This window comes from Notolepis coatsorum (genome assembly GCF_963971535.1).
Source record: "Notolepis coatsorum genome assembly, chromosome: 7".
In the NCBI taxonomy this organism is placed as follows: Eukaryota; Metazoa; Chordata; class Actinopteri; order Aulopiformes; family Paralepididae; genus Notolepis; species Notolepis coatsorum.
In genome coordinates, this window is record NC_140171.1 from 114800765 (window position 1) to 114819418 (window position 18654).

Below are 18654 nucleotides of genomic sequence, written 5' to 3' on the forward strand. Positions count from 1 at the left end.
TTATGCTTTGGATGGTACTGAGCGAATTGCGTGGATGAACGGATCTTGAAAAGCACGGCTCCCGTGAGGGCCTTGAACGTCGCATTAGAGCTGGCTAAGACTAGTTAGCTTGCATGCCGTTGTTTTGTGGCGTTTGGGGGCGGCAGATTTCACGTTTCGAGTTTTGAGAATGATGTTGGGGAAGGGGTAGAGAAGCGTGATAGATGTCGTGGCAGATTATGGATATCGGGGCATGTTATTATGTTGTCGTGGCAGACCTTGGTTGTCATAGCAACGTTAACAGCCGCTTCGGTTGCCACTGCGCATGCGCGGTACAACGTGGATGGGGTCTCGTGCATTCGGAATAGTTCGCTCAGAGGATAGAAACGGGTAAGAGGATTTTCTGCATTATGTAATATGGCGGTGTTTGTATATGTGTGCATTGTATTTTTGTGTAAGCAGGGGAAGGGATGTAACATGTATAGTGGTTAGGTTAGGGGTGATGGTACAGCTCAATACACACAATTGTTAAGGGGATGCAGACCCAAGGAAGACTTTTGTCTTGTTTACATCAGGGTCCCCCATTTTTCAATTCATCAGATAGTCAGTCACCCGTGTTAGGATACATCATAACTTTTATTGCATACATGATATAAACGGTAGTTTGAGAGTAGTTATAGGAAAATGGCTCTACACTAAAGTTACACAATGCTTGCAGTAAAATCAATTTATCACATGTGTATGAAGAAAGGAGCATTTAGGGCTAACCACTACAAAAGTTATGCTGAAATGGAGGATGCCTACATGTATGATAATTAGAGTTGATGGACATTTCCAGTTTTTTAAATTTGTGTAACGTGTACAATGGTAAGCTTGAGGATAATAATGTTGTGTTTTATGTAGCTTGAATTAAGAATGCATTGATGTTGAAATGTCTGATGTTGATACTTGATATGGTTTTAATGACACCATTGATTTAAATAGGAGAATGTTTATATTATTTACTAAATGTTTTTGTAGTGGAATTTGATACAAGCCCGGTTGTGAAGCAGGATAATTTACTGATGCTTGTTTTAGATTGCTAAATCTTTAATACACTGTTGATATGGTTATGACATGTGTTTATGCTTGTTTTAGATTGTTATTAATCCTTAATAATTTTATACGCTGGGGAGCGGGTTCGATCCTTCTCCCTGGGAATGTGTGATTAATTCAAAAACCTGGGGGCGCTTGCCTCTGGGAAGATGAGAAGTGTGATTAACCGTTTAATGATTTACAGATGAAGGGTTGTATTACCCAGGGGGGTAGGAATCCTTTTGAGGCGGGCCAATAGGCCCAAGGGGGGTCAGGATGTACAGCTGTTGTTTACAATGGCTGTTTGTTCTTTTATGACAGGATGACGTGAGATTAGATGCAACAGGAGAGAGAGGGTCAGAGGTGGAGATGAAGGAGACAGTTGTAGAGTGAGAGAACAGTTGGCAGTTATTTTTATGACGAGGGAAATGTTGAGACAGGAAGCGTGCTAATACAGGACACAGCTGATGGAGGAGTGAGCACAGTAATTGAATTAGGATAGCCAGCTCAGATGAGGTTAATTACATTGGGGGGCTACCTGTTTGATTAGAAGGAATAGCGGTAGACTCTCAGGGTACTAGGACTGCTTTGAGGTTCTGTCGTTGAGGGAGAGTTCCTAGACTCTCTCTGGCAGTAGGTAGGAGTGTAGAAATTAAGTGTGAATTGTATTAGCCAGGGATGGGTGTAGCCGGATGAGAGAGTAGAAGAGATGAGCGCAGGGGCACTAACCCATTGTCGGTCTGTGGTTGATTAACGAGTGTATGAGAGAAATATATGTTTAATATGAATGATTACTGGAGCTCGTAATTTTGGTTGAGCTGGTACAGATGGTATTTTTTATTTGAATTTAATTTTTGTATGTATGTGTGAGATTGAGATGTCCTTTAGTGAATGATTGAGCGGGGGATGGGGGCAAAGAGGGCTTTGTCTACCCATTCACACACAGGCACACACACACACACCCATTCACATTCACACACACACACACACACACACACACCCATTCACATTCACACACACACACACACACACACACACACACACACAGACACGCACACACACACACACACACGTACACACACAGACACACACACACACACACAGACACACACAGACACACATTCACACAATTTGGTCACACATGCATGCACAACAAAATGTGTTTAGGTAAGGAGTGTATCGAACCACTTGGGTTATACCATTATCGTTTGTTTCATATCATTTGTTTTACTGCATTTGATTTGATTTCTGTTGAATGTTTTGTAGGGATTAGGGAGGGGATTAGGCACCCCGAACCTCTAGTCCTTAACAGGCGGCAGTGGGCTCGCAAGAGTCTGGGCGCACGTTAAACACAAATCTATAGTGCTGGGGAGAAACTGAAGGCCCTCGTGCGTAACGAGGTATGAAATAACATACCACTGTGGTACCGTCTAGTCGGCCCTGATGTCGCATGTAAGGTAAATGTTGGCACTGGGTGGTACGTGGGCGACAGTCCACACCTAGGAGCAGGGCGGTGCACCGGAGGGGGCACAGCTCCTGCCGTGAACAGGCAAGGCTGGCGAAAACGGTCAATATTTCCATGCCCAGAGCAAGCGGGGTGGGGACAAGACCGTCGGTTTCTAAACTGAGTGGCTGATAGGTACTACGGACAGTCAGCCGCTTGGGGTCCTGACTTGATGACGGACTATGAGGTCGCTATCGACTGGGTCGTCAGCCGGTTGGGAGAGCGTTATGGCAGAGACCATAAATGCACCTGGCTCAATGTACAGTCAGGCCACAGTAACCTTACTAGCCGATACAGGGTTAGTAGGCGAGTTGTGCTTCTGTGATCAGTGTTTTTGAAAAGAAAATGCTGGGAAGCAGAGGGATGAGGGGTGTCAATTCAGAGGAATCTGGATTGTCTCTCCTAAGATTGGAAAGGGGCCCAGCCTTAAACTGCACCTGAAGGTAAAATAAGGGGACTTCTTCCGTTCATGTGAGGAGACCTTACCGCCGGAAGTGGAGACCTGCATCTCTGTTGGGGGAGAGGGGCCGGCGTCGGACAAGGCAGCCCTAAGAAAGGAGCTGGTTGTACCGTCGTAGCGGACTGCCTAAACCTTACGGGGAGAGGTGCATCTAAGTAGGGGAAGGAGTGCATCCGAACGGGAGGAGGGTACTCTTAACTGGAAGGAGGTTAAAAGGGTCAAAGCGGAGGTATTGAATTTAAATTTTTGGATTTCTTTTCTATTTTTATCTATGATTGTGTGGCCTGAATGGGTGTGAATGGAGCCTGTAGAGGGTGACTGTGCTGGCTTGAAAGGTTTTAAATTTCTTTTCTTTTCTTTTTTAATAACCATTGAGGTGGTCTACATGTGACATCTGTTGGAATGTTTTTTTGATTATTTGCGTTTTGTTTGTTGTTTCTCTATGATCTGGGGAGAGGACGGTTGGAGCGTGAGATACATTGGATCAGATCAATGACAGTTAAGTGGTCCCATTACGTTTTGCATAATGATTAACCATTTGGCGTCTCTTGAGAAATATTTGACATATTGTATAAGGAAAATTTGTTCTGTGTTTTTGTTCCCTTGCAGTTCGGTCGGAGAGGGAGGATGGACCATCACGAGTGGGGGGATCATGGGGAAAATGTGTAGGAATACATTTCATTAGATTATGACACGATGGTGTGACCCGTTCAGTCAGTTCCTGTGGGAGATTGTTGGATTATGAGGAGAGGTCGCTTGGGACTCTACCCCTCCTTCAATATAGCCCCAAATACGAAGGCCGGAGGTTGAGACATACCTCCAGACTGACGGAGTCGTTCGTCTGTAGATCCATGGAAATACAGTCATGGGACAGAAAATGACGAGGTCCGGGCCTAAAAACAGTGGCTTCAGCTGAGGCTGGCCGACATGGGGTGAAGGGGGGGGGGGCGAAAACGGTCGGAGACTGTGCAACCAAAGCGTTGAACAAGGGCCTCTGTGTGATTGATTGGTGTGTTGGACGGGAAGTGACTGAACGGTAATGACTGATATAGATTATGACACAACGCAAGAGTACTAAACTAAACACATACACATAGTTAGAGTAAAGAGTAAGGTGTAGGTTATGGCCGACGTGGTGGACATTTTTTTTCCCTTGCGTGATGCTCCTCCCTCCCTGTCCGTCTGTGCGCAAAGCGGGTAAGGTTTATGTCCATAGGGATGTTCATAAAAGGGGGGAGAGGTGAGAAGACCAACTGGGTTGATTATGCAAAATGTGATTGGGCTGACTTGGAAAAGGAATTAACAGGAGAAGAGAAGCAAAAAATGTATGAAAGAATGAAGAATAATCACTGTGTCTCCACAGATCATGTCAACGGATACCATAATTTTAAAAAATTGTGTTTTACTTTAATGTGTAATGTTTAGATTACATTGTTTTAATTGTTTTCAACAAATAAGCCTCTGGCTGTGAGCCCAGAGGAACAGAGCCTGATGATAGTAGGTGGTAAACACTGTTTCATCAAAGGCAGAATATGTTAATTGGGGAGCTGGATGAATGGGTCACCAGGATTCCCCGGGAGGGGGCCATAGTCAGGGGAATGTGGGGGAGAAAAGAAGAAGACAAGAAGAAACTAATTGATGATATGTACCAAAGAATAATGAAAAAGAAAAAATATGAGAAAAAAGAAAAATTGGGAAAAATATGATTTTTATTATTATATTGTATGGTTAGTATGTATAGAAAATCAAGTCAATATACAGTATGTGACAATGAGAATTGTCAAAGTGGGGAAATGTGGTAATATTGCCTTGGAATTTCATAATTAATATGTGTGAATAAATTGGAGAACCATAAATATAAAGCCAGATGTACCTTTCAATAGCAGAGTGGACTCGGTGGCTAAAACAGTCTCAACTGTCAGTTGAGACAGCTGCATCAGATAACAGCTGCAACAGTTACTTCAACCCCCACTCAAGCAATGACTAAATTAGAGAACTAACGACACCTTCTCGAACTGACTGTATGTAAATGCTGATCAGAGAAAGCTGGGTTGACCACAAGGCAGACCAGTTTAGACTTGTTGAAGCATGAACACTAACTCACAGACAAAGTAATCTATTAATCAACTGTTTAGTATCAAAAAGTATCATAAGATGTCTGGTATCAGTCTTAGAAAGCACTGACTGTACTTGGATGATATTAGACATCTATAGCCATATAGAAGGAATGTTAAAGTTATATATTATTCATTTAAGAGGAGATTTCTGTAGGGACAGACCCAATCAGGAAGACACTGACGGGGGCCACTAGCGTCCCCCTCTGGGTATTGAGTCAAGATCCACACGGGAGATCAAAGGGGGGGGGCAGCCAGCCTCCCCCCAGAGAAACCCAGAGGGAGGGGCTGCCAGCGCCCACCGGACACCCCCACAAGAAGACGCCGCTGGATTGGACCAGCCATATGTATTATTGGCTAGAAATTATAGGATATAAGGCCCTACATAGGGTTATTCTGGAGCTCTCGGACCCAACCAGGGGTCTGGGGGCTCCCCCACCGCTGAACCACCCAGAAACAACCGTGAGCTGATGCATTGTACGTGAGTAACTCATGGGAAACACCAAATGGTTGTTTATAGATTAGAGTAATGTTGTACAGATCCCTGATCTGTAAACCAGATTTACTCATGTATCATGTGTACAGTAAACCATGTATGTTCAAATTATGTTAACCAAGTGACTGTTTGATGTGCAGTATTTAGGTTTGAAGATGCAAACCTGATTGTGATATTTCTGTACAACAGACAGCTGTTAAATATTATCTGATCATCTTTTGTATGTAGAAGTCAACCTTTTATTCACCTTGGACTCCTGGCTCTAATCAAATAAATCAGCTGAGTTGAACTACAATTCTGGTTTGTCTGGCGTACACGTTTTATTCTTCATCTGCATTAAGCCAGATGAGGAGACCAACCATTCTATCAAGTATGAATCTTTCCTCCTCCTTTCAGACAATCAATCTCATTGTATTGTGCTACAATAACCACAAATTATTGTAGGAAGTCTGTGGGATTTTACTACAGAAATGGTGCCGTGTTGCCCTACCCTTCGTGTCTCCCCCTGAAAAGGTGCGGTAGGGTCTTGTTATATGTATCATATCTGGATCTTGCTGTGTGTTGGGGACACGGGGCGAAGAGCTGGGGTGTTGCTGCGTTTGAAGTGATTAACGATGGGCTTGTTGTCTGAATGGATGAGGGAGAGGAGAAGGATGGAGGTTGGTTGTGTACGCCACTGTTTGGGGCCCGCGGTGAATATGGCGTCTGCATGCAGGGTTGGGGGTTGCGGTGGGAACAACTGGAGCGGTAAATGCAATATTATTAACAATAGAGCTTTGTTTTGTCAGCCAGGACAACAGAGACCAGCTTTATACTGGAAACAGACTATAACAACAACAACAATATCTTAGCTTGTGTGTCCGGAGGTATGACGATCGCGCTTGTTGTGCAGTGAACATGCAAACGTAGGCTTTTTGTGTTTGTGTGTTCATTCAGACACAGGAGGCCGGTCTCGGCCCAGCGGGCCACGGGGGTTAGTTAACTCGTATGGAATGTACGTTGTGAACTATACGGGGGAGTTGCACCAAGAAGGGTGGTGGCGCACAGACTATCTGGTCATGTTGTGGAAGATAGCGTCGCATGACGGCAGGTAAAAGGCTTTTCTTGCTAGGAAGCACGGTTATTCTGTTGTATACGACAGGGGCGCGTTCTGAGTATATAATTGCCCTAAAATTATTCTCAGGAAGAGGGCGCAGGTAAGACGAGGAGATTTGACTGTTCTGAAATGGAAGGGGAGCTGGGTCCAAGGTGCATTGTGTCCCTGCTTGTAGTCACAGATAGCGGGACGGGGACCGTGAGTGGCGGGTCAGTATGGGCATAATTGCGTCGGGCTAAGGGTTCTGTTACTATTTCAGAACATACGAGTCAAGTATGGTGAAAGGTTGTTAGACCCCGGCATGATCAGCGCAGAGGTCTGTGCGATTGCAGGATTAAAACGTAGTAGTTAATGGGAATGTAGGGTGCCGGCGTGTTCAGGGTGCGTTATCCTTTTTAAGCTTGAGCGAAACCGGCCTGTTGATTAATTACGTTCGCTGTGATACAAAAACGATTCGGTCGAACTGACTGATAAGTACTTAATGGTTTTGTTATGATATTTTAATGACCGACGGACATATTATGTTTGAGGCGAGTCCCTGCTGTTGGTTGGGGCTAGCTGGCTAGCTCTGTGGAAAAGTCCGCGGTGAAGCTGGGGACGTTACGATGGCGTTATGAGAGAATTGATTAAACACTGTGGCGGCGATTACAGGTAAGAGGCGGTTGAGACGCAGGGTGGCAAAATTGTGGCCGTTTTGAGGGTTATTATTAATGCGGTAATGTGGTAAATGATATTGAGGATTCGCTGCTTGGTGACGTCATGGTGTTGTGGAGAGTATGTAACGTTCGCGGTGCTATGGAGTGAGGCGGAGAAGGTAGGAGAAAGGGTTCGTGTTGAACTATGTGTGCGGCGTTGGTTGGTGTGAATGTTTTAAAAATTGTTTTCTATTGGAGTGGTTGGCTATTTGAAGCTTGTGTGAATTGTTTATGCTTTGGATGGTACTGAGCGAATTGCGTGGATGAACGGATCTTGAAAAGCACGGCTCCCGTGAGGGCCTTGAACGTCGCATTAGAGCTGGCTAAGACTAGTTAGCTTGCATGCCGTTGTTTTGTGGCGTTTGGGGGCGGCAGATTTCACGTTTCGAGTTTTGAGAATGATGTTGGGGAAGGGGTAGAGAAGCGTGATAGATGTCGTGGCAGATTATGGATATCGGGGCATGTTATTATGTTGTCGTGGCAGACCTTGGTTGTCATAGCAACGTTAACAGCCGCTTCGGTTGCCACTGCGCATGCGCGGTACAACGTGGATGGGGTCTCGTGCATTCGGAATAGTTCGCTCAGAGGATAGAAACGGGTAAGAGGATTTTCTGCATTATGTAATATGGCGGTGTTTGTATATGTGTGCATTGTATTTTTGTGTAAGCAGGGGAAGGGATGTAACATGTATAGTGGTTAGGTTAGGGGTGATGGTACAGCTCAATACACACAATTGTTAAGGGGATGCAGACCCAAGGAAGACTTTTGTCTTGTTTACATCAGGGTCCCCCATTTTTCAATTCATCAGATAGTCAGTCACCCGTGTTAGGATACATCATAACTTTTATTGCATACATGATATAAACGGTAGTTTGAGAGTAGTTATAGGAAAATGGCTCTACACTAAAGTTACACAATGCTTGCAGTAAAATCAATTTATCACATGTGTATGAAGAAAGGAGCATTTAGGGCTAACCACTACAAAAGTTATGCTGAAATGGAGGATGCCTACATGTATGATAATTAGAGTTGATGGACATTTCCAGTTTTTTAAATTTGTGTAACGTGTACAATGGTAAGCTTGAGGATAATAATGTTGTGTTTTATGTAGCTTGAATTAAGAATGCATTGATGTTGAAATGTCTGATGTTGATACTTGATATGGTTTTAATGACACCATTGATTTAAATAGGAGAATGTTTATATTATTTACTAAATGTTTTTGTAGTGGAATTTGATACAAGCCCGGTTGTGAAGCAGGATAATTTACTGATGCTTGTTTTAGATTGCTAAATCTTTAATACACTGTTGATATGGTTATGACATGTGTTTATGCTTGTTTTAGATTGTTATTAATCCTTAATAATTTTATACGCTGGGGAGCGGGTTCGATCCTTCTCCCTGGGAATGTGTGATTAATTCAAAAACCTGGGGGCGCTTGCCTCTGGGAAGATGAGAAGTGTGATTAACCGTTTAATGATTTACAGATGAAGGGTTGTATTACCCAGGGGGGTAGGAATCCTTTTGAGGCGGGCCAATAGGCCCAAGGGGGGTCAGGATGTACAGCTGTTGTTTACAATGGCTGTTTGTTCTTTTATGACAGGATGACGTGAGATTAGATGCAACAGGAGAGAGAGGGTCAGAGGTGGAGATGAAGGAGACAGTTGTAGAGTGAGAGAACAGTTGGCAGTTATTTTTATGACGAGGGAAATGTTGAGACAGGAAGCGTGCTAATACAGGACACAGCTGATGGAGGAGTGAGCACAGTAATTGAATTAGGATAGCCAGCTCAGATGAGGTTAATTACATTGGGGGGCTACCTGTTTGATTAGAAGGAATAGCGGTAGACTCTCAGGGTACTAGGACTGCTTTGAGGTTCTGTCGTTGAGGGAGAGTTCCTAGACTCTCTCTGGCAGTAGGTAGGAGTGTAGAAATTAAGTGTGAATTGTATTAGCCAGGGATGGGTGTAGCCGGATGAGAGAGTAGAAGAGATGAGCGCAGGGGCACTAACCCATTGTCGGTCTGTGGTTGATTAACGAGTGTATGAGAGAAATATATGTTTAATATGAATGATTACTGGAGCTCGTAATTTTGGTTGAGCTGGTACAGATGGTATTTTTTATTTGAATTTAATTTTTGTATGTATGTGTGAGATTGAGATGTCCTTTAGTGAATGATTGAGCGGGGGATGGGGGCAAAGAGGGCTTTGTCTACCCATTCACACACAGGCACACACACACACACCCATTCACATTCACACACACACACACACACACACACACCCATTCACATTCACACACACACACACACACACACACACACACACACAGACACGCACACACACACACACACACGTACACACACAGACACACACACACACACACAGACACACACAGACACACATTCACACAATTTGGTCACACATGCATGCACAACAAAATGTGTTTAGGTAAGGAGTGTATCGAACCACTTGGGTTATACCATTATCGTTTGTTTCATATCATTTGTTTTACTGCATTTGATTTGATTTCTGTTGAATGTTTTGTAGGGATTAGGGAGGGGATTAGGCACCCCGAACCTCTAGTCCTTAACAGGCGGCAGTGGGCTCGCAAGAGTCTGGGCGCACGTTAAACACAAATCTATAGTGCTGGGGAGAAACTGAAGGCCCTCGTGCGTAACGAGGTATGAAATAACATACCACTGTGGTACCGTCTAGTCGGCCCTGATGTCGCATGTAAGGTAAATGTTGGCACTGGGTGGTACGTGGGCGACAGTCCACACCTAGGAGCAGGGCGGTGCACCGGAGGGGGCACAGCTCCTGCCGTGAACAGGCAAGGCTGGCGAAAACGGTCAATATTTCCATGCCCAGAGCAAGCGGGGTGGGGACAAGACCGTCGGTTTCTAAACTGAGTGGCTGATAGGTACTACGGACAGTCAGCCGCTTGGGGTCCTGACTTGATGACGGACTATGAGGTCGCTATCGACTGGGTCGTCAGCCGGTTGGGAGAGCGTTATGGCAGAGACCATAAATGCACCTGGCTCAATGTACAGTCAGGCCACAGTAACCTTACTAGCCGATACAGGGTTAGTAGGCGAGTTGTGCTTCTGTGATCAGTGTTTTTGAAAAGAAAATGCTGGGAAGCAGAGGGATGAGGGGTGTCAATTCAGAGGAATCTGGATTGTCTCTCCTAAGATTGGAAAGGGGCCCAGCCTTAAACTGCACCTGAAGGTAAAATAAGGGGACTTCTTCCGTTCATGTGAGGAGACCTTACCGCCGGAAGTGGAGACCTGCATCTCTGTTGGGGGAGAGGGGCCGGCGTCGGACAAGGCAGCCCTAAGAAAGGAGCTGGTTGTACCGTCGTAGCGGACTGCCTAAACCTTACGGGGAGAGGTGCATCTAAGTAGGGGAAGGAGTGCATCCGAACGGGAGGAGGGTACTCTTAACTGGAAGGAGGTTAAAAGGGTCAAAGCGGAGGTATTGAATTTAAATTTTTGGATTTCTTTTCTATTTTTATCTATGATTGTGTGGCCTGAATGGGTGTGAATGGAGCCTGTAGAGGGTGACTGTGCTGGCTTGAAAGGTTTTAAATTTCTTTTCTTTTCTTTTTTAATAACCATTGAGGTGGTCTACATGTGACATCTGTTGGAATGTTTTTTTGATTATTTGCGTTTTGTTTGTTGTTTCTCTATGATCTGGGGAGAGGACGGTTGGAGCGTGAGATACATTGGATCAGATCAATGACAGTTAAGTGGTCCCATTACGTTTTGCATAATGATTAACCATTTGGCGTCTCTTGAGAAATATTTGACATATTGTATAAGGAAAATTTGTTCTGTGTTTTTGTTCCCTTGCAGTTCGGTCGGAGAGGGAGGATGGACCATCACGAGTGGGGGGATCATGGGGAAAATGTGTAGGAATACATTTCATTAGATTATGACACGATGGTGTGACCCGTTCAGTCAGTTCCTGTGGGAGATTGTTGGATTATGAGGAGAGGTCGCTTGGGACTCTACCCCTCCTTCAATATAGCCCCAAATACGAAGGCCGGAGGTTGAGACATACCTCCAGACTGACGGAGTCGTTCGTCTGTAGATCCATGGAAATACAGTCATGGGACAGAAAATGACGAGGTCCGGGCCTAAAAACAGTGGCTTCAGCTGAGGCTGGCCGACATGGGGTGAAGGGGGGGGGGGCGAAAACGGTCGGAGACTGTGCAACCAAAGCGTTGAACAAGGGCCTCTGTGTGATTGATTGGTGTGTTGGACGGGAAGTGACTGAACGGTAATGACTGATATAGATTATGACACAACGCAAGAGTACTAAACTAAACACATACACATAGTTAGAGTAAAGAGTAAGGTGTAGGTTATGGCCGACGTGGTGGACATTTTTTTTCCCTTGCGTGATGCTCCTCCCTCCCTGTCCGTCTGTGCGCAAAGCGGGTAAGGTTTATGTCCATAGGGATGTTCATAAAAGGGGGGAGAGGTGAGAAGACCAACTGGGTTGATTATGCAAAATGTGATTGGGCTGACTTGGAAAAGGAATTAACAGGAGAAGAGAAGCAAAAAATGTATGAAAGAATGAAGAATAATCACTGTGTCTCCACAGATCATGTCAACGGATACCATAATTTTAAAAAATTGTGTTTTACTTTAATGTGTAATGTTTAGATTACATTGTTTTAATTGTTTTCAACAAATAAGCCTCTGGCTGTGAGCCCAGAGGAACAGAGCCTGATGATAGTAGGTGGTAAACACTGTTTCATCAAAGGCAGAATATGTTAATTGGGGAGCTGGATGAATGGGTCACCAGGATTCCCCGGGAGGGGGCCATAGTCAGGGGAATGTGGGGGAGAAAAGAAGAAGACAAGAAGAAACTAATTGATGATATGTACCAAAGAATAATGAAAAAGAAAAAATATGAGAAAAAAGAAAAATTGGGAAAAATATGATTTTTATTATTATATTGTATGGTTAGTATGTATAGAAAATCAAGTCAATATACAGTATGTGACAATGAGAATTGTCAAAGTGGGGAAATGTGGTAATATTGCCTTGGAATTTCATAATTAATATGTGTGAATAAATTGGAGAACCATAAATATAAAGCCAGATGTACCTTTCAATAGCAGAGTGGACTCGGTGGCTAAAACAGTCTCAACTGTCAGTTGAGACAGCTGCATCAGATAACAGCTGCAACAGTTACTTCAACCCCCACTCAAGCAATGACTAAATTAGAGAACTAACGACACCTTCTCGAACTGACTGTATGTAAATGCTGATCAGAGAAAGCTGGGTTGACCACAAGGCAGACCAGTTTAGACTTGTTGAAGCATGAACACTAACTCACAGACAAAGTAATCTATTAATCAACTGTTTAGTATCAAAAAGTATCATAAGATGTCTGGTATCAGTCTTAGAAAGCACTGACTGTACTTGGATGATATTAGACATCTATAGCCATATAGAAGGAATGTTAAAGTTATATATTATTCATTTAAGAGGAGATTTCTGTAGGGACAGACCCAATCAGGAAGACACTGACGGGGGCCACTAGCGTCCCCCTCTGGGTATTGAGTCAAGATCCACACGGGAGATCAAAGGGGGGGGGCAGCCAGCCTCCCCCCAGAGAAACCCAGAGGGAGGGGCTGCCAGCGCCCACCGGACACCCCCACAAGAAGACGCCGCTGGATTGGACCAGCCATATGTATTATTGGCTAGAAATTATAGGATATAAGGCCCTACATAGGGTTATTCTGGAGCTCTCGGACCCAACCAGGGGTCTGGGGGCTCCCCCACCGCTGAACCACCCAGAAACAACCGTGAGCTGATGCATTGTACGTGAGTAACTCATGGGAAACACCAAATGGTTGTTTATAGATTAGAGTAATGTTGTACAGATCCCTGATCTGTAAACCAGATTTACTCATGTATCATGTGTACAGTAAACCATGTATGTTCAAATTATGTTAACCAAGTGACTGTTTGATGTGCAGTATTTAGGTTTGAAGATGCAAACCTGATTGTGATATTTCTGTACAACAGACAGCTGTTAAATATTATCTGATCATCTTTTGTATGTAGAAGTCAACCTTTTATTCACCTTGGACTCCTGGCTCTAATCAAATAAATCAGCTGAGTTGAACTACAATTCTGGTTTGTCTGGCGTACACGTTTTATTCTTCATCTGCATTAAGCCAGATGAGGAGACCAACCATTCTATCAAGTATGAATCTTTCCTCCTCCTTTCAGACAATCAATCTCATTGTATTGTGCTACAATAACCACAAATTATTGTAGGAAGTCTGTGGGATTTTACTACATATATTACATTCCTCTTCTATAAACAATCAAAGTCCCACCGTAAGAGCCTCATACGGGTCAATTAAAGCTTTTTGATTAGCGTCTTTCCTTCGAGCTAAGTTGAACTGAACATTTCACTGTCAAAAGCACAAACGTAAACAAGGTTGCGTCGCAACACGGTTTTCAAAATAAAGGTCACATATTCACATACCATAGTAGGCCTCTCAATTCTTATAAAAAAAAAGTCCCGGATATACATAAACATTAATTGGCATAGATCTCTATAAACGGCCCAACACATTGATCACTTTAGGCACACCCTGAAACCAGTAACATCACAAATATGAAGCGGGTAATTACCCATACAAATAATAAACCTTTCATTTTATCATTATTTTCAAATAAAATAATTTTCTTTATATAAAAAAAAACTGATTTGGTCTTCAAAAACAGGTCTCGTCTTATGATCAGGGCCAACACGGAATATCAGTGAATGTTGCTAATGTCTAATTGAATTTTGTCAAATCTTTGTATTTTCGTATACATCCCTTTTGAATCCTATCCTTTTTTGTTTTGTTTTGTATTTTATTTTTTTATTTTTTAAACAAACACATAAACAAACATGACAACACACGATTAGATATACAAGCATTGTAAAACAGTGTACATCAGTTAACTCACTGTTTGGATAAATGTCTTATACAAGATATACCCCTAATACCTGCTATCTATTCCCCTACACATATGCTCTTGCTCGCACCCCCCGCCCTGGACCCCCCAATGGATAATCCATCCATTATCCTTCGCTCCTAACCAGACACTACCATTAAATGCTAGCTTTTATTCTCTCCACCACTTCTAACCACATTGTCCATTTGGATTCATTGAGACCCAAAATTCTTGCTGTAGATATTTAGATAAATCACATCGAGATATGTAAGAATCCAGACCTTTCGGCACATTTTTTCCGGTTGAAACCATCGTGATGCTATCAGTTTTTTAGCCACTGTAATACCAGATAAAACCAATCTCTTTTGCTGTATAGGTACTGCATATTCAAAAACATCATTCAGCAGTAATATAGAGGGGTGTACAGGTATATTCAGAATTAAGAGATTTGATAATTGCTGGGTCACTTCTTCCCAGAATATCTTAACTGGTGGGCAGTCCCAGTACATGTGCATAAATGTCCCCTCGTCCCCATTTGTACATAAGGAGCATTTGGAGTCTTGTTTAAGACCCATTCTGTTCAGTCTTATAGGAGTCAAGTATGTCCTATGAATATAGTTAAGATTGATTTGTTGATGGTCCGGGTTCCTTGATGCAAGTCGAACATTTGCCCAGGCTTCTTGCCAGGCTTCTTGCCAATCAAAATCTTTTTCTAGGTCTGGTATATCCCTCCTCCAAACAGAGTCTAGGTGGAGGGTTTCATACGAAGCCGTTAGTAATTGATGATAAAAATCTGATACAAAACCTCTCGATGTCTCTCTGTCATAGAAAAATGTGTGGTATCTGTGGTGTGCAATTGGTATCCTTAATGGAACACCGTGAGTCTTCAAACATAACAATAATTGTGCGTAAAAAAGATATGTGGAACCGGTGAGATTAAAAAAAAATTCTATTTCATCATAGCTACAAATACCCTGTTTGTTGAAAACATCTCCTAATGTATGTATGTCTTGCTTTTCCCATCTAGGGAATCTTATTGGTCGTTTTTTTTTTTTTAATCCTATCCTATATGTTTAATGTAGCTTAACCCCAGATAATTGTGTTCTGTACTGCATGTATTTCAATCGAAATTGACATTGCAGCATGCTATTAGACATTAACCCTGCAGGCTGCTAGCTTCACAAGATCACGCGAGAATTCATTTTGTCAAGCTTCAAGTTATGCACTTGTGCCCCCGAACCACAGTGGTTCTGACCAATCAGCGACCTTTGAGGAACTATTGCTACGGGCGAAGATACTCTGTCAAGAATAAGTGCCGGCCCTATAACAAAAAAAGTTTCAATGGATGACTTCCCAGATCATTCCGTAACTAATGGGACCACTTGGCGGGTCAGGTTAATAAGACATAATCACACATATTAAAGGGATACCTTGAAACTTCAAATTTGTCATTCGTCTTCATCAGGCGCTTGTCACTTTTGCTGAAAAAAAGTTTCTACATTGGTTAAATGCTGATTTGGTTTATTGTAAAATAATGCAAATAATGTACAGAGCTAAAGCAAAGTTACTCCCGGACTGTGTGCAACATTACTTTTCAATACAGGAGGGCAAATATGATTTGAGTGTTTGTAAGTGTACTGTTCAAAAAGCTAAGGAAGGGATTAAAATTAGATGTCTTTCTATTGTTGGGGTTAACTTGTGGAACAATGCTGATCTAAATTCTAAGAATAAGTAATTCGCTTTTGGTTTTCCAAAAAAGAAATTATAGCTATTCACAAATGTGAATAATTTTTATTTAGTAATTTCTTTGTTTTTGTTTTGCAAGCTCAATTTGATAAGAATACAGAACAGGCATATATAAGCATTATGCTTCAGCCTGTACCTTTTCAGTCACTGCCAAAATCAAAGAACGTTGACATTCTGGAATGGTTGTTGTGCATTATTGTATTGTGTGTGATGACTGATTTCTGCGCCAATACACACTGTTTTAATGCAATGTTACCAGTGCTTGGATATAAAAAGAATTCCAAGAACTTGCTTTAACAAATTTGAACTCTTCCTCCTTTTTAGATGTTCGCAGAGCTTCCTGACCTCCTTAATTTTGACTCTACCACAAAGCCCAGCTAGACCGTGTGGACCTTGTTGAACTGCATTCACGGTTTGATTGGTTGAAAATTGTATTAACAGATTGCAGAATGGGTACAATACAGTATGGCTCAATACACACAATTGTTAAGGGGATGCAGACCAGAGAAAGACTTTCGTCTTGTTTACATCAGGGTCCCCCATTTTCAATTCATCACGGTCTGCTAGAATGCCTCAGACCTGTTACCACCCCAATCTAGTCATAGGTTTGTACCGACTCTCAAAAAAAGTTAAAAGTTAAATAACAGACAAGTATTTCAGTCTCTTTTAGTTATGGTGCAATCTTTTATTTATCGTTCCTTACTCCTGTGTAGTCCATACTGTGGCTTTGAAGATTTTAAGGGTTTTGATTTTTTGAGGGACACAATTCCAAAACAACTTGTCATCGATTTGGCACACCGTGGTGCTTGTAGGGTCATTCGTTGCTGTGTCCATAACGGTTGCTTGTAAAAGCACTGCTAATTTGTGTACAGATACGGCTTAAGGTAGAGCCGAATGGTTGTGGCACAATAGTAGAGTTATCACACAAGATGTCAGAAAAGAACAAATGTAAAGTAATTTTTTTTAAATACACGAAACATAAAAACATTAAAAACAACAGGCCCTAGTGGAAGGCAGAATAAAATAAATGGTTTTAAGGCTGGCCTTGAAGGCAGCAAGGGAGTCTGAGGCCTTGACGGATCCCGGCAGCTGATTCCACAGGCGTGGCCCCAGTGAGGAAAAAGCACGGTGCCCCATGTTTGACAGCCTGGTGCGTGGGATGGCGAGGAGGTTTTGGCCTGAGTGACCTGGATGCAGGTTGAGGGGAGAGGAGGTCCTGGAGGTAGGTCGGGTCAGTTATCTACTGAGTTTGATACAGGCCACCCTCTCGCTCTTTTTTCTCTCTTATTCAAGTACATTTACATTTACATTTAGTCATTTAGCTGACGCTTTTATCCAAAGCGACTTACAAGTTCTGTACGACAAGCCATCAGGAAGGGCACAACTCTATCAGCTGAGTAACAATGTTCATCAAAGTGTTGAGTGCTACAGTGTAGGTTAGTTTATTAGGACAAGTGCATGACAGTATGGTTAGTTAGGGTTAGATTAGTTAGTGCGTCTTTAGTCGACGGCGAAAGATTGGACGTGTTTCGGCTGTCCTAACTGGGGTGGGTAGTTCATTCCACCATTGTGGGGCAAGGATTGAGAATAGGCGACTTCTCTTTGATGACCCTCCCGGAGCTTGGATAGGAGTAGGTCTGAGGCGGCCAGAAGATGCAGAGCATAGGGGTCTTGAGGGTGTGTAGTTAGAGACCATTGACCGGAGGTAGGCGGGAGCAGTTCCCTTTGCCGCACGGTATGCTAGGTCGAGGGCCTTGAAGCGGATTCGTGCAGCAATGGGGAGCCAGTGCAGGTCCCTAAGAAGTGGGGTGACATGGGCCGACTTCGGTAGGTTTGAGATCAGGCGGGCCGCTGCGTTCTGAATGAGTTGAAGAGGCTTAGTGGCAGTGGCCGGGAGGCCAGCGAGCAGTGCGTTGCAGTAGTCGAGGCGGGAGATGACTGTTGATTGGACGAGGAGTTGGGTGGCTTCTTTTGTCAGGAAGGGGCGGATCCTTCTGACGTTGCTCAGGAGGAATCGGCAGGTTCTGGTTGTCGCTGCGATGTGAGCAGAGAAGTTCAACTGGTCGTCGAGGACAACACCAAGGTTCTTGGCGGTCGGGGACGCGGTCACAGCTGCATTCTCGACTGTGATGGAAAGGTCTGTCGGGGGAGGATTTGGCCGGCAGGTGGAGCAATTCTGTTTTGCTTAGGTTCAGTTTGAGGTGGTTGGTCGTCATCCAGGCGGAGATGTCGGACAGACAGGCCGAGATCCGCTCAGAGACGTGGATATCTGAGGGAGGGAAGGAGAGGAAGAGTTGAATATCGTCGGCATAACAGTGGTAGGAGAAGCCATGAGACGTGATAATGTTACCCAGTGATTTAGTGTAGAGGGAGAAGAGAAGGGGTCCTAAAACCGAGCCCTGGGGGACACCCGTCCGCAGGGGGCGGGTGGCCGACAGGGTCCCTCTCCATGACACTTGGTAGGAGCGGTCATTGAGGTATGATGACAACCATGTCAGCGCAGAGCCAGCCACTCCCA

General features: G+C 43.6%; 1 protein-coding gene across 1 annotated transcript in view; it reads left to right on the top strand.

Moving 5' to 3' along the window:
• LOC311231376 (uncharacterized protein) overlaps positions 1 to 17893 on the top strand; it is a 46060-nt gene extending 28167 nt beyond the window's left edge. Inside the window, exon 6 of the mRNA XM_084317947.1 lies at positions 16461 to 17893. Within this exon, the coding sequence (XP_084174073.1) occupies positions 16461 to 16517 (57 nt within the window). The 3' untranslated portion in view covers positions 16518 to 17893. The remainder of the gene's footprint in view (positions 1 to 16460) is intronic.
• The last annotated feature ends 761 nt before the right edge of the window (positions 17894 to 18654 follow it).